General features: G+C 35.2%; 2 protein-coding genes across 5 annotated transcripts; both read right to left on the bottom strand.

The window, feature by feature from the left end:
* Positions 1-711: 711 nt before the first annotated feature.
* Positions 712-20,751, bottom strand: Jarid2 (Jumonji, AT rich interactive domain 2). Of its 3 annotated transcripts, none has more exons than XM_081984055.1 (8): positions 20,424-20,751; positions 14,538-17,968; positions 13,579-13,944; positions 6,618-6,868; positions 6,369-6,567; positions 6,107-6,315; positions 5,857-6,052; positions 712-1,844 (listed from the first exon to the last, which is right to left on the bottom strand). In XM_081984055.1, exons 1-8 carry the CDS (start codon positions 20,507-20,509, stop codon positions 949-951), a joined length of 5,634 nt encoding a protein of 1,877 aa, XP_081840181.1. In that variant the 5' UTR covers positions 20,510-20,751; the 3' UTR covers positions 712-948. The 3 variants fall into 3 exon arrangements, with proteins under 3 accessions (XP_081840181.1, XP_081840180.1, XP_081840182.1); XM_081984056.1 differs by lacking the exon at positions 712-1,844 and adding an exon at positions 1,881-2,183; XM_081984054.1 differs by having other exon boundaries at positions 5,857-6,315.
* An 82-nt stretch (positions 20,752-20,833) lies between these two features.
* Positions 20,834-23,849, bottom strand: Polr3E (RNA polymerase III subunit E). Of its 2 annotated transcripts, none has more exons than XM_081983706.1 (9): positions 23,672-23,849; positions 22,774-22,948; positions 22,533-22,718; positions 22,223-22,488; positions 21,965-22,169; positions 21,807-21,914; positions 21,655-21,755; positions 21,278-21,603; positions 20,834-21,131 (listed from the first exon to the last, which is right to left on the bottom strand). In XM_081983706.1, exons 1-9 carry the CDS (start codon positions 23,738-23,740, stop codon positions 20,999-21,001), a joined length of 1,569 nt encoding a protein of 522 aa, XP_081839832.1. In that variant the 5' UTR covers positions 23,741-23,849; the 3' UTR covers positions 20,834-20,998. The 2 variants fall into 2 exon arrangements, with proteins under 2 accessions (XP_081839832.1, XP_081839833.1); XM_081983707.1 differs by having other exon boundaries at positions 21,035-21,174.
* Positions 23,850-24,084: the final 235 nt, after the last annotated feature.

Here is a 24,084-nt window from a genome sequence, read left to right as displayed (position 1 = left end):
CCCAAGACTTGAATCATTTTGCAATTTAGATCTAACAATTGAAAGAGTTTTGTCAACTGGGACGTTCGTGAATAAACTTACAACATCAAAACTTACCAGAATATGATTTGGATTAATGTCGATATGTTTGAGTTTTTCAAGAAAGTGAGGAGAGTTTTTTATGTAAGAATCTGTGTTACCTACTAAAGGATTTAAAATGTTTAGCAAGAAGCGAGCTAATGAGTGAGTAGGCGAATTTATACTATTCACAATTGGCCTTAATGGCATGTTATTTTTATGAATTTTAGGAACACCATAAAAATGTGGTGTTTTGCTATTAAGATTACGCCTCTCAAGATCAGAAAATTGATCTCGATGTTTTTTTAAAGTAGTGTAAATTTGCCTTTCAATTTTTTCTGTTGGGTTTTTATTTAGTTTTGTGTAATTGTTTTCATTTAAAAGAGTCATGACTTTGTTGTGGTATGTAATAGAGTCCATTATGACTGTAGCGTTACCTTTGTCTGCTGGAAATATTTTCATGTTGTTGTCTTTTTTGAGAGAGTATAATGCTTGTTGTTCAGGTTTAGATAGGTTTTGTTTGATTTTGTGTTGTTTTTAAGTTTTGATCTTATTTTAAATTCTTGTTGATGTTAGGAGTCATGTTTAATGCGAAATTCCATTTTCCCAACAAACCTTTTTTGTGTGAGACAGAAGACCCAATAAACAAAGAAAAAAAAGGAAACATTTATTTACACAAATATAAGCATTACATTTTGGGTATATTACCTACTTTACAGTACCGACAAACCAAACAACACACTAGTCTGTTTTAAATAAGTTACGAATTAAAATACGGTTTGTACAACCAAAACAAAAATATCACAGGGTCCGAGAAATAAAAAAAAGCGCTGTCTCTAAACACCAATCACAGCTAAAGCTTGGGTTAAACATAGAGAGAGACATCTATATTCATTTTAAAAGTGTTGGGAGACCGGCGAATTTACCGGGCGGTGGTTTTTTTTGGAGTTTACTCTCGATAAGTGACGTCACTTTGGAGGGAAAACTGGTTAGTTCTTCCATGGTCAGATTGTAGCGGAGCTTGAAACGATCTTTAGCCTCGTCTTTTTCTAAGAGTTTAATACCATCGTCCAGGCAGTAGATGAGCTCTTCCTGTACGTCCACCAGCATAGATACGTATAAATTCGTCCTGCAGATTTCGCACTCTAAATCTCCGTCCACGGTTTGAATTTTCTTTTTTGACTCGCTAGAAGTGATTTTCTCTTCAGCGATTTTAAACTCTTTAACCTTCAACCGGTTGGATTTTTCTTTAAAGCACAGCTCTTCTATGAAAGGTAGTACAGCCCTTAAAACCTCCACACTCGACCTGTTATCGGTCCCGATGCTTAGGAACAACCTGTCCAAAGAGAACATGGAAGGTTCGCAGCTATTTTTCAAATCATCGAACAAACTACGCGCAGTTTTCAGCCAATACAACGGCGCGAAATAAACACTCTCAGACACCACATAACCGGTACTGATACTGGACGTATAAACTTTGGGAAACACAACCATAAATTCGCCGGGTTCCTGGATGGTGCGACACAACGACACGTTACGCTCGAGCAACATTTCGGGCGGTACCATGGCGGTGTCGGATGGCAGCCACAGTTCCTTGTCCCTGCAATAATTGGGTACCAGTTTCTTCATGGCGTCATGGAACACCTCGCACGAGGAGCTCGGTATGCCGTACCAGATCTTGTTGCCGCCCGTGTGCAGGTACTCGGCCCACGGTAGGCCGTGCGGGTCACGGTACCAGCAACAAGCGCTGAATACCATGCCCACATGGAGGGTTGGTACTGTCACGCCTGGAAATTGCTTGCGTGTACTGCACACATATTGACTAGACTCTATTTTGGTGATGGATACGGTCTGAGGTGGGATTCAGTTGCGTATGGATTTCTTAAGGATGGTTTCTGCTTGTTTTGTGGTATCAGCAGGTTTAATAGTATATCAAAACAGTATCTTCAATCAAATTCATGAATTTATTCATGAAGCTGCTTCAAGGACAAATTTTACCAGTGTAAAACAAAATTTTATGTCAAATTTACCTTCAAATAATTTTACTTCAAATTTTTCACCAAATAGGACAGGTTCTATTTTCATCCAACTTATTTGATCAAACTTGCCGTTTTGCGTAATGCCAACTGCCAACAGATAAAAACGAAAAGTAAAGTGAGGTTAAAATCAGAGACTGACTATTAGTATTCAGTTGAAGCTGCAGAAAAAATCAATACATAAATACAGTATAAGATTTCAAAATATTCAAAAAACCAGAAAAATAAGAAAACAAAGTAGGAATAATCTTCTTGGTTGGCCAAACTGTTTTCATTGACAGCTTTGACATAAAAGTTTGATAGGTGTAAAACGAAATCACATTATGCTTCAAGAAATTCATGAATTTATTTGATGCATAAAATTTGATCAAATAAATGTGTCCAATTTCTTTGAAGTAAAACTTTTGGTGTAAAATCTGCTTTAGGTATTTCTAGGTTGCTTGATATAATTTGGTAATTATCTGTAGTGTAGTTAGTTAACACAGAAATCTGCTCTAAGAAGAAGTTAGTTTGTATATTTAGACAGCTAGTGACGACTTATTGAACATTTCCAAAATCACCAGAAAACGTTATTGAATAAAATGAAAAACTAAACCAAAGGTGAAAAAAACACAAATTTGATCATTTGTTTTAATGGTATATTTTAGAGTTATTTGATAGATTTTTTCTTTTGATTCCAAAAATATATTTTTATTTTTTAAAACACAGTTGCCGTGAATAAATAATCAAAGAGACTTACGTTTACGACAGTTGGTTAGTATATTGTTTAATAAACTATACTTTTAAAATCCATAAAATTACAATTTTTACATTATTTAACTCAAAAACGGCTCAATCAAATGTTAAGATATTATATATTTGTGGAATCAAAAGAAAAAAGCAAATTTAAAAACTAATCAGACAATATACAGTGTACCATTCGAAATTAATCAATTTTTTATTTATTTTTTACCTTAATATTTTAATTTTATTTAATAAGATTTTTTGGTGATTTATATCAACAATTTTTCTCTAGTTACAAAAGTCATCACAAATTGTCTAAATATACGGACCCTGTACAGGGTGCTGCATTTTCGATGGTTTTACATTTTGGAACCTCCTTTGCTATTAAAGTTATCAAAAAAGGAAAAACGGTTTCCGGTAGAAGTTTTGACGTAGAATCCAATGGCGTAGTCAGTTTTTTTCTATTACGTTTAGTTTCTGACATATGACAGTAAGTTATATTTTTTTAAATGGAACACCCTATATATTTTTAGTTCATTTAATTATGTTGATTTTTACTTTGTCAACGATATATTAAAACATATAAGTTTATAAACGTTAATCTTGGTAATTAGAAAAAAAGCGTTTCCTTAACAAAAAAGTGCTAAATAATATGTATAAAAATACCCACAGTTGAAACAAAATTTGGCTATGTTCATATTAACATGTTACATGTCGTTTATAAACAGTTTTTTCAACTTCTACCTTAAAAATAGTAGAAAATAGAAATGGCCACTTTTCTTATTAAAGTGACGGTAGAACTGTTTGTAACTTAGATTTTTAATAAGATTTATTAAAAATATTTAATTTTCTAATGTGTTAGTTTATTTGATTTCCGATTTTGTTTGGTATTTTAGATATTGGCCTTTTTTTAGATTAGCAAAGGTCTTTTTTTTAAATAACAAGATTAACCTCTACAAACTTATATGTTGTAATACACTGTTGAAAAGGTAAAAATCAAGAGAATTAAATGACGTAAAAATATATAGGATGTTCCATTTAAAAAAATGTAACTTACTGTCATATGTCAGAAACTAAACGGAATAGAAAAAAACTGACTACGCCATTGGATTCCACATGAAAACTTCTACCGGGAACCGTTTTTCCTTTTTTGATAACTTTAAGAGCAACTGAAATACAGAAGAGGTTCAAAAATTACCAATTTTCGAAAACCCCCCGTATCTTTGAAACAAAAGAAGTTTGCGCAGCCCACTTTTCGCCAGTCATCTCAGCTCAGAAAAACAGATCAGAACACGTATGCTACTTTTTTTTCTATCTATTACCGTTTTCTCTGTACCCCGTAAAACCATCGAAAATGCAGCACCCTGTACAGTAATAAACACGTTTACTACTTTAAATCATTTACTTAAAAATAAAATACTTGCTCAGCATATTAATCAAAAGTAGTGATGGGCGTAAATTTAAAGTAAAATTCAGTGCGACAGGAAAATTTACCAGTTTTACCAGTAAATTTATGGGAATAATCGAAATTTGCTTAAAGATATCATTTTTCTGTCATGGCTGTCACAATTTTGAAAAGTGTGACAAATCTGAATCACTACACTTTTCATGCACTCCCTGTATAGTAGCCGCACAGACTCACTGTGAAACTTCCAGGGATTAGTTTAGCAGTTCTCAACAAAGATTTTTGATCTCTTTCAAATTTTTTGAAACTTTCACCGTTTGCGAGCAGAACGAAAAAGTAGTGTAACGCAACAAATTTTCAAATCAGTTGAAGTTGTGATTTGAAATTTGAACACCTCGTAACTCGGTTGTTTTTGGGAGTTTAGGGAGTTTGAACCAGTCAAATTAACCGTTTTGAGCCCCTCTTTTCAGAGGTATTGAACAAAAAAAATATATCTGAAAAATTGCGTGCAGAGCAATCATCATACTTTTCATACACACCCTGTATACTGCAAGCAAAAACGGTCCTGCAAATTTACGGTGTTGGGTTAAGACGTTGATTAGGAACATATTTGGTCTCTTGCAATTTTTTTGTAACTTTCACTGTTTTCGAGTTATTTATGAAAAACTGGTTTGGTGCAACAAATTTACAAATCAGTGAAATTGTAATCTGAAATTCAAATATTGTTAAGGACAGTCAGGGACAAAAAGCCTGTAAAACCCACTTTGAGTAACCGAATCAAGTTTTTATGCACATTATTGGAATCCTCATTAAATTTCCTATTCAACGACCTGAAAAGACACTACAAAATTTGGTACAGTCAGGGAGAAAAGGGGTATCAAAATTTGAACTGCCAAAAACACTGTTTGTAGAGACAGTCAGGGAGAAAATCGAGTGTAAAACCCACTTGCAGTGAGAAAATGGCTGTTTTAAGCACACTTTAAGAATTCTCATTAAATTTCCTATTCAAAGACCTGAAAAAACACTACAAAATTTGGTACCGTTAGGAAGAAAAGCGGTGTCAAAGTCTGAACTAACAAAAACAAAGTTTGTGGAGACAGTGAGGAACAAAATCGCGTGTAAAACCCACTTGCAGTGAGAAAATGGCTGCTTTAAGCACATTTTAAGAATTCTCATTAAATTTCCTATTCAAAGACCTGAAAAAACACTACAAAATTTGGTACAGTCAGGGAGAAAAGCGGTGTCAAAGTTTAAACTGCCAAAAACACTATTTGCAGAGACAGTCAGGGACAAAATCGCGTGTGAAACCCACTTGTAGTGAGAAAATTACTGTTTTAAGCACATTTTTGGATTCCTCATTAAATTTCCTATCCAATCGCCTAAAAAAACATTACAAAATTTGGTAGAGTCAGGGAGAAAAACGTGTCAAAATTTGAATTTCCAGAAACACAGTATTTGTAATTTACTGGTAATTTACCGGTCAAATTTTCATGGTAAAGTAAAATATTTACCTGTTAAATTAATAAGAAATAAGAAATCAGAAATAAACGATTGACTAATCACTTGTGGGCTAGTTGGAGTATGAAAAATTAGGAATGATTTCACATAGAGGAAATAGAGTAAAATTAAACTTACCCATGACTGGTCCTAGAGACCTCAAAACCGACCCGCCATTATTCGACAAAACCTTCAAATTCCACGGATGTTTAGCAAAGGGACTGTTCTTGGAGACGGCAAACCCATACCCCCAGGTACCGCAATCGATCGAAGCTGAGTGGACGCATATGTGGTTCTGTTTCTGAGTGACGTAACGCCAGAACTCTTGCTCCACCTGCACATTTTTCATTTGTACTAAAATTCGAACGGTTATAGAATTGTAACTCACTTCGGAAGCAGTGGGTTCAGCCACTTTGAAGTACATCGACATTGTGTTTCTAGCGATACGGTAAAAAGCGTTCAAAGCCATTGATTTGCCTTTAACGGTGCACTCGTCGACGTCATTATCGTCCGAATCAAAGACTTCCTGATCGGCTTGCTGAGACTCTTTTTTCGCCCAAAAGGTGTCAACTTCTTCAAATAGTTTTTCACGTTCAGCTAATTAAAATCCATCAAGTAGAGAAGCAAGTTCAACCATGAAGATGACTCACCATGTGATAGAGTGTCGTAGGGTAGTAGATATTTGCAGTAAATATCGTCCAGCTTAGTGACTCGATCTTGAGCTGATTTGGGAATTTTCATGTGCTCGGACACTTTAGACCATTTCTTCTTCTCGATCACCTCCTTCAAACCGCCCAGGCACTGCACGGTTTGGTACAGTCTAGGTAAGTCAATTTCCATGCCGCCAATCTGTATATTTGTATTAGTTTAAGTGAACTCACCGAACGAGAGCGACTTACCAATGGGGGAGTTTTTAGAAAAATGCTCTGGGTCGTCAAATACTTTCGGATGGCGACGAATTCTTTGAAATTGGGACCCCAACGGTGCAACATCTTGTGCACGTACTGATTGTAGGCGGTGAAACGCATATCGTCTGATACTTTGCATTCAGGCTTGAATCCGCTTGGTGGCACTATTTTACAAATTCCGAATTGTTCCGCTTTGTGACGGATCCGCTCGATGTATTCTAAAGGATCTTGAAACTCTTGTTCTGTCAAAAAAAAAAATACTTAGCTGTCATTAATGCTAACGGTAGATTATTTACGTAAATGATCAATTAAAGTTATCGGCTATTAAGCCACTATACAGGGTGGACCATAACTAATGGGACATAGAGCTACAGCATATTCTTGACATCAAAATAATACGATTTAGCTAAATTGTCCTATGCCGAAAGTTAGTATTAAGAAAGATACAGGGTGTGAAAGTTAAATTTTAATTTTTGATTTTATCATATTTTCACGATCTATTGATATAAAGCACTGAAAATTTATATAGGGAGGTTTTGCCAGGCGGAAAATAGAATGCTTTTATCTATTTTCAACCATTTCAGCTGCTTTAAAAGAGTCAAACTTTTTTTTTTTCAACTGGACCAGCGATACTACTTTAAAATATGATACTAATAGGTATTCTACGTAAAAAAGGTATACTTGTTCTGGGTCTTAAATGTTGACCGTTTTCGAGATATTTAACATTTTGGTATTGCAAAGAGCAACTTTCAAATTAGTAAATTATTTTTTTTATTAAAGTAAGTTTTTATTTTGCCTATGTAGAACACCTGTTGTCCAAAAGAAACATTTTTTATTTCTAATTCTTTAATTTCTAGTGGTTTAAATTATTTCATCATTCAGATAAAAATCTGAGAATACGAATGCGATCTACAGGGCGGTCCAGTTTTAAATGTCAATAATTCACCATTCGATAGCCCATCAAAAAATAAGTTAACATACATTATGTCATTTTTTCTGAAAAAGGCTTCCTAAGGAAAATACAGTTCAAATTTCAGTTTAAAAAATCGTTTTTTTTTGTCTTAACTGTCAGACCGTTGAATCAAATTTGGAACAAGCACTCTAGAAATTAATACTCATTATGAATGACGTTTGCCAAAATCCTCCAGAAGCGTAGATACAGGAAGATGGTTTTCATGTTTTTGCCTTATTTTCTACGTCTTTGGATATTTTTCAAAAATTACAGTTTCTTTTAAATTTATTGTTCACGATGAAAAATTAATTATCTCTTATACAATTCTAATTTAATACTTCTTTTACGAAATAATTAACTTATTACGTTCAAAGACCCAAAACTAACCCAACCAAACTTAAAAATTGTCTTGGAAACGAAAAATTGACTTAAGAAGCTTAAAAAATTTCCTTGTAGCTAGTTTTCATAGTTTTCAAATAAACTGAAATTCTTTAGTTGTGAAAATTGATTTAGAAAGGATAAAAATTTATTTCAGAAGCTTAAAAATTGTTTGTAACCAGTTTTAATACAAATCGAGAGACTTTAGTATTAAAAATTGATTTTTCTAGAATTTTTGAGTACAAATTCATACATTTAAACCTTAAAAATTTACTTGAACACCAAAAAGTGACTCTGAACTAATGAAAAGTGACATCAGAAGCTTCAAATTTGCATTTGAACTGTTTTCTTAATTTGAAGACAAATTTCAATATTTTAGTCTTGAATATAGTTTTTTTTTTAAATCTAGACTGTTTTTAGTGCTTTAAGATGCTTCAAGACTATCTTTTGACTTATCAGGCCTAAAAGCCAGTTTGGATACTGTCCATAGTCTTGAAAATGTCATTTCAATCTTAGCTTCTTTACTATTAAATTTCTACACTCATAGGTGCAATAAATTGTAGTATCTCTAAGAAATTCAGACTGTTTTTAGTGCTTTTTAAGACTGAAAAATCGAGTTTAAGATTATTTCCACAAAGAAGTTTCTTCCGTAATAAAAGTAAAAAATGTTGGTACCAAATGCTAGGATATTAGTCTTGAGAAGTAAAATAGTCCGAAAATTTAATTTACTTTTAGTCTTGTTTCAGAAAATTGAGTTGTACACTAAATAAAGTCCTGAAAATAGACTTTTGGACTCTTTAGTCCTAGTAAAGTTAGTTTTAACCTTAGAAATCAACTTTTAGATTATTTTTAGTAGCAAAAAATTAGTTTCATGTACAATATAATCTTTGTCTTGATTTCCGGACTGTTTTTAGTTTTTACCAGGAAGGCAGTCTGAGAAAACGAATTATAAGACTATTCCTAGTAGTTAATAGCAAGTTTTTAGACTATTGAGTACAAATTTGGACTCTCACAAGTCTTGAATGTTCGGTTTTACACTATAAAACGATTTTTTAAATTGAAATTTGGTGGTCTGTATCTTAGGAAACGTTTTTCAGAAAAATTACATAATGGAAGTCAACTTATTTTTTGATTGGCTATCGAATGGTGAATTATTGACACTTAAAACTGGACCACCCTGTATTATCTATTATTTTCGGTATTTTTGTTGTGTGATTTATCTAAAAGGTCTCCCAATTATAGTTTTTTTATGTTTTGTACGAATTACATAAATTTTCTTTCACCCTTAACTTTTTAATCTATTAGCATATGGACATGTATGCAATATTAAAATATTAAATACCTCGTAAACGGTCAACTTTTAAGACTCAGAACATGTATACCTTTTTTACTTAAAAACCCTATTAAAATCATATTTTAAAGTTGTATAGCCGGTTCAGTTGTGTAAATAAAAGTTTGAGTCTTTTTAAGCAGCTGAAATGGTTGCCGGTAGCGCCCCCTATCGGCCACTACACAATAGATAAAAGCATTCTATTTTCCGCCTGGCAAAACCTCCCTATATAAATTTTCAGTGCTTTATATCAATAGACCGTGAAAATATGATAAAAAATCAAAAATTAAAATTTAACTTTCACACCCTATATCTTTTTTAATTTTAACTTTTGGCATAGGACAATTTAGCTAAATCGTATTATTTTGATATCAAGAATATGCTGTAGCTTTATGTCCCATTACTTATGGTCCACCCTGTATAAAAATAAAGGGGACATAACTTTATTTGAAAACTACAGACCCATAAGTCTACTTCCTAGTTTTTCTAAACTGTTCGAAATCGTCATGAGTGTAAGACTAGTTGGATTTTTAAAAGAATGCAATGTCTTTTCTGGGAACCAACATCCAAGAGATCTACACAAACTGCTATTTATCAATTCACTCAAGCTGTTTTAGAGCTCTTGGAAGGGGGCGACGTGGCACTGGGAATATTTTGAGACTTGTCGAAAGCATTTGACTGTTTGAATAGGGACATTCTATTCAAAAAAATTATGGCTTTACGGGATTAGAGGGACCGCTCTTGATTTGTTTAAATCTTACTTAAATGATGTAAGTGAAATGGCTAGGACAATCAACAATGATTTGGACCGCATTTTTGAATGGTTATGTGTAAATAAATTAAGCATTAATACCTCGAAATCTAAATTTTGCATATTTGGGAAAAAATATATGTTGCGTAGTCTTCATATAGAAAACATAAACATTAAAATCAACAACGACAGGTTAATACATGAAAGTAGAATTAAATATCTTGGAGTTATGTTGGATTCTGAACTAACTTTTCGTCCGCATGCTGACTATATCATGAGAAAATCTTCACAAAGAGTTGGATTTATTTATAGAGTTGGCAGAAGTCTTTCTATGTATACCAAATATCTTATGTATAACTGTCTGGCGGCACCGTATCTTAAATTTTGTTCTGCATTGTTATACAATTTGCCAAACTACAAAATAAATGAATTTCAAGTAATTCAAAATAGAGCATTAAGAACAATTTTAAATTGTAACAGATACACTCCTGTAAAGTTGATGTCGAGTGTTACCAATGTCATGTCGGTTAAACAAGGAATTATCTATGATGTCTATGTTTTTCTCTATAAATTAAGAAATAAATTACTACCTGCCTATATCTGTGATAAAGTAACATATTTTAAGGACGTTCATAATTATCAAACAAGAAATTGTAACGATTTTATCTTAGTTGATAGGTATCGATTAAACCAAATGTCAAACTCCATCTTATGTGGAGGACTATCTGAGTATAAGCTACCAAATGATTTGAAAAACTGTGATAATTTTAAAAATTTTAGTACAATGTTGAGGAAATATGTGCCGTTCAACGTGTAAGCTGGTCGTCTCATGGATTTATCGGTTATATTTTTTTTTAAATTGTATTGTATTGTAAATAGTATTTTAATTCTATTGAATATTTTGTACTATATTTTTGCACTGTTTACTTTTTAATCGTTTTTGTATATAGCATTTGGCTAAATAAATAAACATTATTATTATATTAAACGGAAGAACGCAGAGGGTAGTTTTGAACGAAAACGGAATAAATTATAAATCAGAAATATCGCAAAGTACAGTCGGCGTTCCACAGGGAAGTATACTGGGCCCTCTTTTATTTATAGTGTATCTAAACGATCTAAACTATCAAGTAGTTCATCCAAAATATTCTTTAACTGAATATGCTGACGACACAAACTTACTGGTTGGGGGATCAGATATGGGTGAACTAAATGCAAATGCAAATGAGCTATTCTCGTTAGTAAGTTCTTGGTTTGAAATAAATAAATTACTTTTAAACAAATCTAAAACCAGCAGTATGCTATTTAGAACTAAATTAAATAGAATCACTAAGCCTGAGTCTATTCTTGTTTGTGACAGTCAAGATATCTGACAAAACCAAGTTTCTGGAAATTTATATTGATGAATTTTTAGACTGGTCTCATCATATTGAATATCTTAATGATAAACTTAATAAAGTTTGCTACTGTATTCGTGTAGTCTCTTAAATATCTGGATGACGCAGCCAAGAGAACACTCTACTTTGCGAATTTCGAAGGAGCAATGAAATATGGTATTATTTTTTGGGGAATAAACTTTAAAGCTCAAAACATTTTCGTTACTCCAAAGCGAATATTAAGAATAATTTATAAAATGTCACCATTACAATCTTGCCGAGGAGTATTTAAGTCTAAAAGACTGCTTACTGTTTACCCTTTATACATATACAGTGTGTTTTTTTTAACGCGCAACATAGGATTTTACGTGTTAAATTTTTAAGCCCATGTTAGACCACGTTGTTTTGGAACTGCAAGTGTAAAACTTGACGGGTGTGTGTTTAGTACCCTGAAGCTTAAGTAAGTTTACCAATTCGGTCTAAAAAGTGTTTACAAATTAACAAAAAATCATTTTTTTTTCGACAAGATTTTATCTTTCCATACTCCCTGTATGCATGGTAGGTGCTTGTTGTTTTTGATACTGGCACGGCAGGTAGCAGGTAAAATTGGGCGTAGAAAGTGAAACAGGGTGATCAAAATGCTAATATTAACTTTATATCAAGAAAATTAAGATCAAAAGAAGTATTTTTATAAATGATTGTTCAAAGTGACCTCAATTTGAAGCCAAACAGTATCCCAAACGATCATAAAATGAAAAAAAAATAAATATGTCACTCTACCTGCTACCTGCCCTACCAGTATCAGAAACAAACACCTACCATGCATACAGGGAGTATGGAAAGATAAAATCTTTTCGAAAAAAGATGATTTTTTGTTAGTTTGTAAACACTTTTTAGACCGAATTGGTAAACTTACTTAAGCTTCAGGATACTTCCAAGTTTTGTATTTTTCCGACATTTTTTTTCTTTTTTACAGTGTTTTTGCGGGTTTTAGACTTTGAAACACTATTTAGACAGAAAGTGTTCAAGATGTCTGAACGTCTGTTTGAACGATGTCTAGAAAGTGTTCAAGATGTTTACAGTGTCTAGACAATGTTTCTGGATGTCTAAAGTGTCTAGAAAGTTCAAAATGTCTTAAAGGATCAAGAAAAGGTTCCAATACGTCTAAAATGTCTACAAACTGTCTAAGTTGTCTTAAAAAAGTCCAAAATATCTAAGAAATGTTCCAAAATGTCTAAAATGTCTAGAAAATTTTCAAAAATGCCTAGTAAATGTTTGAAGATGTTCAAAGTGTCTAGAAATTGTTCCACAATGCCTAAAATGTGTAAGAAATGTTCCAGAATGCCTAAAATGTTTAGAAAATGTCTAAAATGTCTAGAAAAGGTTCCAAAATGCCTAGAATGTCTAGAAAATGTTCAAAAATGTCTAGAATTTCTAGAAAAGTTTCCAAAAAGCCTAAAATGCTTAGATAATGCTTCAAAACGCTTAAAATGTCTAGAAAATGTTGAAAGTGTCTAGAAATTGTTGCACAATGACTAAAATGTCTAAGAAACGTTCCAAAACGTCTAAAACGTCTAGAAAAGATTTAAAAATGCCTAAAATATCTAAACACACACCCGTCAAGTTTTACACTTGTAGTTCCAAAACAACGTGGTCTAACATGGGCTTAAAAATTTAACACGTAAAATCCTATGTTGCGCGTTAAAAAAAAACGCACTGTATGAAATAGTTATGTTCGTTTTTAAAAACCAAGCTGAATTTGTATCAAATGTCAATCACAATTATCCTACTCGCACAAGTGACATTCCTTATCCGAAACATAGGCTAGCATTGTTTGAAAAAGGTGTATATTATATGGGCATCAAATGTTATAATAAATTAAATGTTGATATTAAGATTACTGTAGAAAAAATGTTTAAACGAAAATTAAAAACGTTTCTTATAGATCTCGAACCATATAGTCTTCAGGATTATTTTAGTTAGGCACATAAGATTGGGGTGGTTCTTTTTTGTGTGGGTAATGTTTTTGTGACGTCATTTCATTTTATTTTTGTTTTATACATCTTTGTGTAACTCAATGTATTTTGTGATTAGTCAAGAAGAAGCTTACCCCCAGCTTACTGCTTTTTCTTGATCAATCTTGAGCTATGCTAGAATTCACTTACCGGTGGGATGAAACACCGGAGCTTCCACGTACTTAGCTGGTTCGTTTGGTTTGGGGAAATCGGTCACGTAAACCGGACTGGCGCACTCCCAAGCCTTAGGAGCCTTCTTCGGCTGTCCTTTTTTGTACAGTTTCGCGCTGCTGCCGCTACTAGCGCTGGGCGAGCTCGGCACCTTGTATTTGGAATCGTCGAACGGTTCCAGAAACTTTTCCCCGCTCGACTGTTTCTGTCGCTTGCTATGGTAAGCGGAAGGAGGTACCATTCCGTCTTGAAACGCACCTTTGCCAGTTTTAATCAACTTGGCTGGGTTCTGGGGAATGTTAAAGCAGTCCTCCGAGTCGGAAGGGTTGGGTTTTCTAAAGTGACCTGTAACACAAAACGTCACAATTATTCCACCTAATAGTATATTATAAACCTAGGGACTAAAGTGGTTCTTTTAATCCCGCTGCGAAAGGTTTGGTTAGGTTAGGATACAATTCGCTAAGGGATTAAAAGACACTTTAGTCACGAGGTTTATATACTATTTTATGCACTTTAGAATGCGAGAAACTAAAAATAAAAAGAATTACAAAACTAACAGTGGTTACAACGGTACTCTCGTATTACTGATAGTTGTTATTGATTGTTGTTGGCATGGTGGAATCACTTAAAATTTATTGTGCCCTGGAAGTGTTGCTATGGCACAAAACAAATGTCAATCAGTTGTTATCAAACGCTGAGTCCAGAAAAATCGTATTTTTTGAAAATGAACATTGAAGAGGCCGCCCAAGAGGCCATCGCTAGCCTTCTTCCAGAAAAATCTCGCGAGGCTTACAAAAAACAGTTTCTTGTTTACCAAAAATGGTGCGTTGAACAGAATGCAGAGAATTTTACGGATGAAAATTCTGCGGGATTAAAAGTGTCTCTTTTATCCCTCAAATGAGGGATTAAAAGTGCATAAAGTAAATTAATAGACTTACCCAATTTAGACAGTTCATCATTCTTCAAAAAGTCATCTTCCGACCTTGATGTTGCTGTACTTGACGGTCTTCTCGAAGGTCTTCGAAACGGAGTGCTGACCACAGGATCTTCATTATCCTCCCCAAAGGCGTAAACGCTGCACTCGTTTTCTGGTGAAAATGCATTTTTATTAGGGGTGGTGTCTTTTTTGTCTTTCTTGAAAATCCACTTGCGATCTGACAAAGGTGATTTAACATCCGTTTTTTGGGGTTTCCCAAAGGTTGCAAATTTACTGCAGCCCGCTTGCGGTTCTTCAAGTTTCTCTACACAAATTTTCTCCAACACAGGCTCAGATTTGAACGTTTCAGCCGGGATTTTCTCGCCAAATTTCAACATGGCGTCGTTCTCCTTAGCTACACTACTGCCTGCCAACGCAGAATCTTTCAACCACTGCTCTATCTGCTCGTTCGACATGTTAACCTTGCCTTTTCGGCCAATATCTTTGCTTAAAAGGTCAAGAGTGGCCTGCACAAACACTTTAGGTTTCTCCACTTCCTCTTTTTTGGGTGTGCTAAAGCCGTGGAAGTAGGACTTCTCGTCTTCATCGCTGCTAGACATCATTGGCAAGTAATATGAAGGTCTTTTAGTGCATTCCCTTTTTGGTTTGGGTTCCATAATGCTGGCTGGATTGGCCAGGACTTTGTCTGCTGTTTTTCTTGGTGGTTTCTTTGGGTTTTGGTCTGGATCAGCTTTCACTGTGAGCTTTGCCAGTGGCTCTTCGTCAGAATCACTGAAACTTCCTCCTGACTTGATGGAAGTCTTCTTCTTGGATAGTTTTTTGTTTCTCTGTTTGACTTGCAAGCTTTTTAAGTTAATACTCGAGGTTGTGGACTCATCATCAGAGTCCACAATTTCTTTAGGAGGTTTTTCACTCTCTAAAACCCTGGCTGCTTCCAGGATAATATCCACGTTAGTTTCCAACACGCTGGAAGCAGGTCTGGCACGACTTCTAGTGTTTTTCCTCTTTCTGGGTACTCTAACATCCACGTGGAAGGATTCATCAGAAGAATTACTGTCTGAGTTTTCACTCTGCTGGGTGTTACCTCTTCGAGCTTGTCGTTTTATTACCTGATCTTCACTCTCTTCAGAAGGATTGACCAATGAAGATTTGCGCTGCACTTTGATTTGAAGCACTTCATTATCCGATTCGTCAGAACTGGCTAAAGCGGGACTGAGCTTTCTTTTGCACACAATTTCGCTTTGAATAACCACCTCTTCTGGACTGCTTTTGATTTCTTTGGCTTGCGCTTTCAACTCAATCTCGCGTTGTTCAGTCCTTTTAACGTTGGGTAATTCGGGAAAACTGTCTATAGAGATGTTGTCGTCGTCTATAGTATGGTCGTTGACCAGTTTATGGCTCAGGATCTCCATGTAGATGGCTGCGGCCTCTTTAGTCTTTCTGGTAGGTCTTGAAGAGGTTATTGGGGTATCAGAAGGTGGTTTCCGTTTCGGGTTGATCGGCTGTGGTCGTTTGGGTTTCTTTAACGCTTCCAGAGGAGGAGTATCTTCTTTGGTTGGGCTTTTTTCGAGTTCAGTTACGCTTTCTTGAGACTGGACAGTAAGAGTTGCTGTAGTAACTGGTTTGGATACTTCAGTCACGTCTTCTTTGTCAATTTTAACTGCTTCTTTGAAGAGGATTGGAGAAAGTGCTTCTTCAGTTTTGTAACTAACATCTTCAGATTTAATTGGTTGAACTGGACTAGAACTTTTTTGATCACTCTTCTTCATCTTATTTTCTCCAGTAGGTTTACTCTTACCTTCTTCACTTGACAACTTAAGACTATAGTCTCGGGTTAACCTTCTTGGAACTTCTTCAACTTCCTCTTTTTGTATTGAATCTTCACTCTGACTCTTCACCACAACTTTCTTAACGTTTTTAGAACTTTTAGGATCGTCACTACTATCCTTCTTCACCGATATATCGCGTAGAACTTGTTTGGATTCCGCATTCTTGGTTCGTTTATTAGAAGGGCTCACTTTGGCTTCCTCAGACTTTCTAGTTAACACCCTCCGCACTGTGGTCATTTCCATTGTTTTGACGTCTTGAGTGACCTTCTGTCCTGACTCAGTTTTTTCCAGGACCGTATCACTGGTTTTATGCATTGCAACATTCTTTTTGATCTCTTTACTCTCAGTTTTTAGTGCAAAGTCGCGCTTTAAGTTCAAGTTTTTCTTCACCACTTTCTTGGTGGCTGTTTCAGCAATTTTTACTTCGCGTTTCACTTCAAGGTTTTTGGTTATTTCCTTTTTGGGTTCAGTTTGGGGGTCCGTATCTCTTCTGGTAACTCGTTTGGAGAGTTCCTGTCCTGGTTTTTGGTCTTCTTGAGACGCGTTGGAAGATTCACTTTTTTTGGGGGGTTCTTTGCGCGGAATTCTGGTTCTTAGCCGCTGCTGAGCCTTCCGTCTGGAGATTACCGTTTTCTTCACTGTCGTTGATCTGAGTTTTGGTTTCACTATAGTGTTCACCATGGCAGAAGTTGGGAGAAGGATTCTTCTTTTTATTTGAGGGCGTTTTACTGAGGTTGATTGTGGTGTACTGGCTGTTTCTGAGCCTGATCTAGTGACTCTAGATTTGGTGTTGACTTCTGTCACTTTTTTCGCTGGTTTACTTTCTATGGGTTTTCTTGGAGGTTCAGTGTTTTTTATTGTTGGTGGGGAATTTGAAGTTTTTTCGGGTAGAGGTCGTTTAGGCCTGAATGGCAGTTCTTTCTGCACAAATTTACCCCTGAAACTCCTCAAACACATGCGCGGTTTCACTTTTGTCTTTAAAGTTTGCGTTGTAACTTTAACGTGTTTTGTTGCAATAACTTTGGTTTTTTCCATGGTATTATTCTTCTTGGTAACTGTTTCTGTTTTCTGGATTGTGTTTGTTTTAACGAGGGTCTTATTAGTGGTTTTCTCGCTCAGTTTACTGATTGTTAAGGCTCTAATTTTGGCCATTTTCTGTTCTTGGTACTTCCGTCGCAACGCTTGGATTGCCAAAGCGTGTCTTCGCTTTTTTTCCATCTGTCTGCTGATTACTATAGGATCAGCGCGTTTTCTCACTCCAAAAGCGATAAACGGTTTCTCTGACGAGCTGCCTGCGCACTTGGTAATGTCTATAGGGCCGTTTTTCGGGCACCCGCCTTTAATTTCATGTACTTGTCCGTCAGCTACAATGGAAGCTGTGTTGAAGAACTGCAAATTGGAGGGTAAAATGGGGGTGCCTCTAAAGCACAGGAAAGTTAAAAAATCTTCAGTGTTGGGTCGTTTCATGGGTAGTAGTTCAACTGGTTCAGACATAGAGCTGGTACGAGCATCTTCTGAAAGGTCCAAGTCTCGAATTGGGGTTAGAATCGGACTGTGAACTCCCGAGTTTTGGGCAAATTTTCGTTGCGCCTGGACTTTAGTTCTGGAAAATAGAAACAAAAGCTGTCAAATAGAAAAAAATCTCTAAAAACAACATAACTGACTGTATCAAAACAAAACCAAACATTTTTTGAGCTAGTTATGTTAGACGCATTCCTTTTCATGCTTCATACAGACAGCACAGCGAATGTGACGTCACAATGACGTAATTTGACAGTTGGTCAAATTATGGTTTTGCCAAATTACATTCATCGTGACGTCACATTCGCTCTGCAGGCTTCATGAACTGTAAAGAACATTAAAACAAATAGGGTTTTGGATATCTTTCAAAGACAAACCTACACAATTTTTACGCGTACCAGTACGCAACTATTCTTCCATACACTGTGTTCATAAAGTCACCCATACATTCTATTAAAAATCAGGGATTTGTTTTCTGGAAAAACGCTCTGGGACAGGTCAAGATTTATTTTTGATTAGGATTTTTTTGATGATAAATTAATGTATACAGGGTGACCCAAAAATAAGTTAAAATAACTCAATTACGGCCGTATTCACCATTACCCGGCTTAACAGACTGTTAGCTAACAATGGTATAGCAAATAACCCCTTGTTAAGAAATGTACTTATTCACCAAGCTATTGGCTGGTCCGTATAGTAAACAAACTGATAAGTAAGAAGTTATTCTTGGCAACATGGCTGTAATGACGATCTAACCTCAATTTATTCCTTATTCAAACTTCAAACTTTCAAATTCAAATCAAAATTTGTATTTGGTTGTTGTCGGTTGACTTATAAAACAAGTCTCACATTTGTTTTCTAAAAATTATATAGTATATTATATCTTCTAAACAGCAAACACATTTGCAATTAACGCATCTCGTACACTTGTGTTATGGTTCTCATTGTGTATCTGTTGGACTTCCTCTCCAATGTTTTCTACCATGTCATTATCATCGCCTTCAAAGGACTCAGCATTATCATTCGCCATCAAACACATGTTATGTAAAACAGCAGTTGCTACAATCACTTCACAAACTTTTTGAACATCAATCCTCATTCCCTGAGATAAACAAGGAAATCTACGTTTCCATACACCAAATAACCTTTCAACAGGATTTCTAGTTTTAATTTGGCTTGAATTGTATCTTTCCTCTGGTAGAGTATAAGGTTGTATGAGTGGTGTCAACAAATATGTTCTGCAAGGATACCCTCCATCACCAACTAGAGTATATGGGGAAAATTCATTGTTTTCAAATCTGGCTCTAATGTTGGAATCATTAAAAATAGTGGTGTCATGAACTGACCCAGGCCAACGAGAAACAATATCCATTATTTTCAACTTTGCATCTCCAATCACCTGAGTATTTATACTGAAATATCCCTTTTGATTTCGATAAACCTCACTATTGTCTCCTCCAGGTGACTGATTTTTTATGTGGGTACAGTCAAGTGGTCCTTAAAAAATATTGTAGATTAAATTCTCTTTACAAACTTTTTTCAAAAACTTTCCTATAACCCTTGGTAATCCAGCGAGTTCAAAAAAGGGTAATGCCACTTGTTGCTTTTCAATATCAGTTTGTGGCATGTTAATAAATATAGGTCTGAGTGATGCAATATGCTTAGTAACATTACTCACAATACGGGATACACTTGGTTGAGAAACATTAATATGATCACCTATGTTTATCTGGAAGGATCCAGTTGCATAGAACCTGAGAGCAATTAACACTTGATTGTCTTTTGATATCGGATTATTTAGTTTGGTTCTGGGATCATCCTCAATGCCTTCTAATAAATTTACAAGGGGTCTGAAGGAGTGCTTATTCATTCTAAATCTATTCTTAAATTCTTTACCATTTAATTCCGATAATAAGTTATTTCTTGGTCTTATAATTGGTCTCACTACTCTCACCATCATTTCATCTTCACTTTCTGATGAATCTAACAGATGAAAGTCTACTCTATCCATTCTGTCCATAATGACTTTAATAATCAATCAGCAAACCGCTCTAAAAAGGCGACAAAAATTGGAAAAGGCAATATTATGAATATGAATATGTAAATATTAAACATAACCCTAGTTTCTTCCCTTCCTGTTTAACCTTCTGTTACGGATTTAACAAGCCGATTTTACATACCTAGTTAGATTTAACTAAATGTTAGACGTCAATTCACAATGGTGAATACGAAGTTTATGTTTAACACACTGTTAAATGGTTTAACAGTCTGATAGTGGAATTATCAGACTGTTAAGTTAGGTTAGGTTAGACATGTAAGTTGACAGTCGTAACTTGTTTTTGGGTCACACTGTATACATTAGTTTATTATCAAATCAAAATAAAAAATAAATATTGACGTTTTCGAGCATTTTCCCAGAAAACAAATCCCTGATTTTTAAGAAAACACACACTGTATAAACAACTTTGTATCTCCTACAAACTGGACACCCTGTATAGTAGAGATAAACATTAGAAAACCGTAAAAATTGCATTTACCTTTTGGGACTATCATCCAGAATAGGAGAAGGGCAAGCCTCCTTCCGCTTTCGCTTCATTTTGGCGGTGGAGGAGCAGGACGACATGCAAAATTTTAGTGTGTCCCCAAAACCCAGTTCAAACACCTAACCACACATTTTTCTACCAACAGTTTATTGCACTAAAACGCGACGCGGAGCCCTACTTTCACCAAACGTACGTGGAAACCTTACGAGCACTCACTTAAACAGGTCTAAAAAGTGGATTTTGCCCTAAATAGTATGAAACGCTTCAATTTGGCTTTATTACGTTATAGTACATTGACCCCGGCATTTTGTTTTCATTTGCATCCCAAACGCAATAATGATTGACTGACGTTTGACAGCCGTACACGGGCAACGTTGCCAAATGTACCAGAAAAAACAATGCAATAAAACTATAGAAAAAATTCATTTATTAAATATCGTACAATACGGCATTCGTATCACCTGTAACAAAATTATTTACACTTTATTTCTATAATCAACAACAGTCAGTTTAAGCGGCAACAATACATAATAAATTAATAATAATAATAAAATCACCCAAGTTTTCGTTCAAGATGCGGCAACACTGTCGGGCATAGCCCCATTGACCAGAGCCCCGGAACTGCAGCTGTCGTGTCGAATCTTTTTCCGCGACAAAATTGGGGATTTGCCTTTACTTTCCGTTCCTGATTCGTTATCCGAGCTGGATGTAGATACAAACAGTATGTTAATCGAAAATCGTATTCCTATTGAAAAGATAATTTTTGCCATTGTCATGATTAATACAAATTCTGTTGACAGTTAAAAATGCCCTAAGCCTTAAATAATAAACAAATAAACGTCACTTACCAACTAATGCTGCTGGTCCTAGTTTTCCCCCCTCCACCGTCGCTTTCTGACGCGCTTTTGCTCTTCCGCCTTTGTCTGCTAGGTTGATTCAAAAATTGGCTAAGTTGATGAAATCGATGTTCCCAAAACAAGTTTTGTCTTTGAACTAAATCGGCGTGTTTCGACATGAAATCGTGGTCAGTAGGCAAAGTCAGTTCCCAACCTTTACTGTGCGTTTGTAGCTTTGAAATGCCCGCAAAAATTTCCTTAAGCTCTTCGGCGGGGATTTTTAATAGTGACGACACTTTGGTGCGTTCCACGTATTGATGTTTCGTAAACAAGTACAGCTGAAAGTTTATTTTAAAAAAGTTTATTTTGTGGATTTTTTAGGGTCTTACAATGTAATCTCGGGCCCTGCACATCAACTCGGCTGGTACGCCACTGGTGGCTGAAAATGTGTTGTCTGGATACAACACTTCAGATTTGATCACCCAATTTCCTAATTACCTTAACAATTCATAATTTGTTAATAAGATCCAGTGAAACTTACCTCTAACTAGGACAGCAACTTTCAGTAGGCTTTTTATTAAAGAATCAGCAGAAATGCCTTCAACTCCAGCCAGTAGAAGCATTATTTGATGAAACTGGATTATTTGAGCTTTAACAAACATTAATATTAGTATTTGAATCACCATCAATACTTCTTACCTTCTTTAAGCAGCAGTTTGCACTGTTGCAAAAGTGGAAGATCCCTTAAAGCATGCAAAGAAAGCACGTGACTGGGCAGGGTCGGTTCTAAGGGAGTTTGTTCTTTGTCTTCAGGAATCAACAGTTTCATGTATTCTTCCTTGGACAAGTTTTCAGCCTGTCCAGTCTCATCAGTACTGTCTGAGATCAATTTCAGTCTTTCAACCTGTAAAAAATTTTAAGTCTACTCTAATGAGGAAGATTGAAAAAAATACTGACGTCACTAGCAGAACTGCCTTCTGTGTGCCATTTAAGGTCGATCCAAGCCTCTTGATTTCTCTGCAACTGTAGTTCTTGGTAAGTCAATTCTTGTGAGGTTTTTGACTCTCCTTGGTGTTTGAATTTCACGGTGACTTGTTGCGCGTTGCTAGGGCCCGCTTTTTCTTCCTCTTCCCCATCATCCTCATTGGCCATGTTTAAAACGTCCTTCTTTTTCCTCAGTCCCTTGTCCAGGTAGGGAAAGTGGGGTCTAAACTGGAATACATCTGACCAAACACTTTCAGTCAGTCAATAACTTTGTTAGTATTACCTTTGACTCCAGTTAAATGAATTTCCCTGCCATTGTATGCTGCCACAGCATAATTGGCTTCATCCCTAAGACACCGATTAGATTTAAGGAAAACTTTATCAACAATGTTGTTTTCAAAGTAAATCGTTTTCTGGCTGTTTGAGGAGGAATCTCCATCTATTTCATGAGCTATCAGTTCGGCGCGACCTGCATTTTTTCACTTATTAAATTCCAATTTGACAGTTTGAAAATAGTAAATTACCAGCATCAAAATTGGAACACTCAGTGTCAATACCCATTTCCAAAGTCACCTGTTTGTTGTCTGGTTTGAACTTGCATTTTCTTATATGCGGTTCTTGCAGACCTTTTTTTCTTTTGTTGGGAAATTGAAATAAGTAGAGCATGTCTTCTAGTTTTTTCGAATGTATTATAGGAATCTAAAAGAAATTAACAGAGTTTTGATGAGCAGCTCTTATGTGATCTAACTGTCATTTGACAGTTGTTCAAATTACGATTTTGGCATATTATGTCATTGTAATGCTCTACTAGCTCTCTCTATTTTAAAAAAAGACTGATACCAATGTTGCTCTTCTGACAGGTTATTGAATTTCTAAGCTATAAATAGTAATAATTATTCAGCTAGTTTTGACAGCTGGAGGACAAGCTAACAATGTGACTGACATGTTGGGAGCTAAAAATTACTAGTTTAAGCTTATTAATATTTGGCATAATTTAATATTTGGTCTACACCTGTAATATTAAACCATCATAAGAAAATGCACTGATAAGTAATTATCAATCATAGACATAGAAAACATATCACAATATTTAGGATACCTACTTATGTGTAAAAATTTGTGGCATACCGTGTTATTAATAGATAAAAATGGAACTGTAAAGTGCAATAAAAAGTAAAAAATCCAGCTTATTCAAACTATAAATAACCTTTTAAAAGCAAATTATTTCTTAAGGTCTAGCAGTTCAATATTTTAGTGACATACTTGATTCATTATAAGCTGAATTAAATCGAAAACAAGCAAATAAAGCCACGACAACTAAAACTACTACTCCAGACAGAAAATTAGGAAAAATTAGGAATTTTTAACAAGGCCCACATGGTCTAACCTCCAAAAGGCAGGACATGTTAAAGAATTACTTACCTCACGTACTACCGGATCGTTGTCAGCTTCCGGGGCTGCGCCCTTCAAACTGGGCCCTGCCTCGTCCATGCAATACCTGGAAAACGCCCGAAATGTTGGAAATTACGTGAAAATTTAAAAACAGTTCAAACGCAAGGAAACAGATGTAAAATCAAAACGTACGTGAAGTTAGCTGTTGTTAAATATTTTGACAGTGATGCTCGATGACGTTAACGCAGTAAAGTTAGCCTATAATTTTGATAATGAATTAACAAATGGAAATCAAAGTGCTTTATTGAAAAAACAGGCACAACTGATTATTTCAATTTTCAATATATTCAATAAGATTTATGTTTTTACTGAAAATTTTATTTCACACTCAATTTGAAGAGATCTCACGTGGTTTTTTCATGTTATGTAAATTACACGATCAC

This window comes from Ips typographus, linkage group LG7 (genome assembly GCF_016097725.1).
Source record: "Ips typographus isolate SLU linkage group LG7, UJ_Ityp_2.0, whole genome shotgun sequence".
Classification (NCBI taxonomy): Eukaryota; Metazoa; Arthropoda; class Insecta; order Coleoptera; family Curculionidae; genus Ips; species Ips typographus.
The sequence above is the reverse complement of the archived record's forward strand: the minus strand, read 5'-3'. Positions and strand labels throughout refer to the sequence as shown.

What these genes read in the sequence shown, in the direction of transcription:
- Polr3E (XM_081983706.1), bottom strand. Translation starts at nt 23,740, where the DNA reads ATGGACGAGGCAGGGCCCAGTTTGAAGGGCGCAGCCCCGGAAGCTGAC. An exon ending in GCAGGGCCCGAGATTACATT is followed by an intron (nt 21,604 to 21,654) that starts GTAAGACCCTAA and finishes ATAAACTTTCAG; the next exon opens with CTGTACTTGTTTACGAAACA. An exon ending in AGGACCAGCAGCATTAGTTG is followed by an intron (nt 21,132 to 21,277) that starts GTAAGTGACGTT and finishes ATCTACATCCAG; the next exon opens with CTCGGATAACGAATCAGGAA.
- Jarid2 (XM_081984054.1), bottom strand. Translation starts at nt 20,509, where the DNA reads ATGTCGTCCTGCTCCTCCACCGCCAAAATGAAGCGAAAGCGGAAGGAG. An exon ending in TGATGAACTGTCTAAATTGG is followed by an intron (nt 13,945 to 14,537) that starts GTAAGTCTATTA and finishes TTTGTGTTACAG; the next exon opens with GTCACTTTAGAAAACCCAAC. An exon ending in TCCGGTGTTTCATCCCACCG is followed by an intron (nt 6,869 to 13,578) that starts GTAAGTGAATTC and finishes TTTTTTTGACAG; the next exon opens with AACAAGAGTTTCAAGATCCT.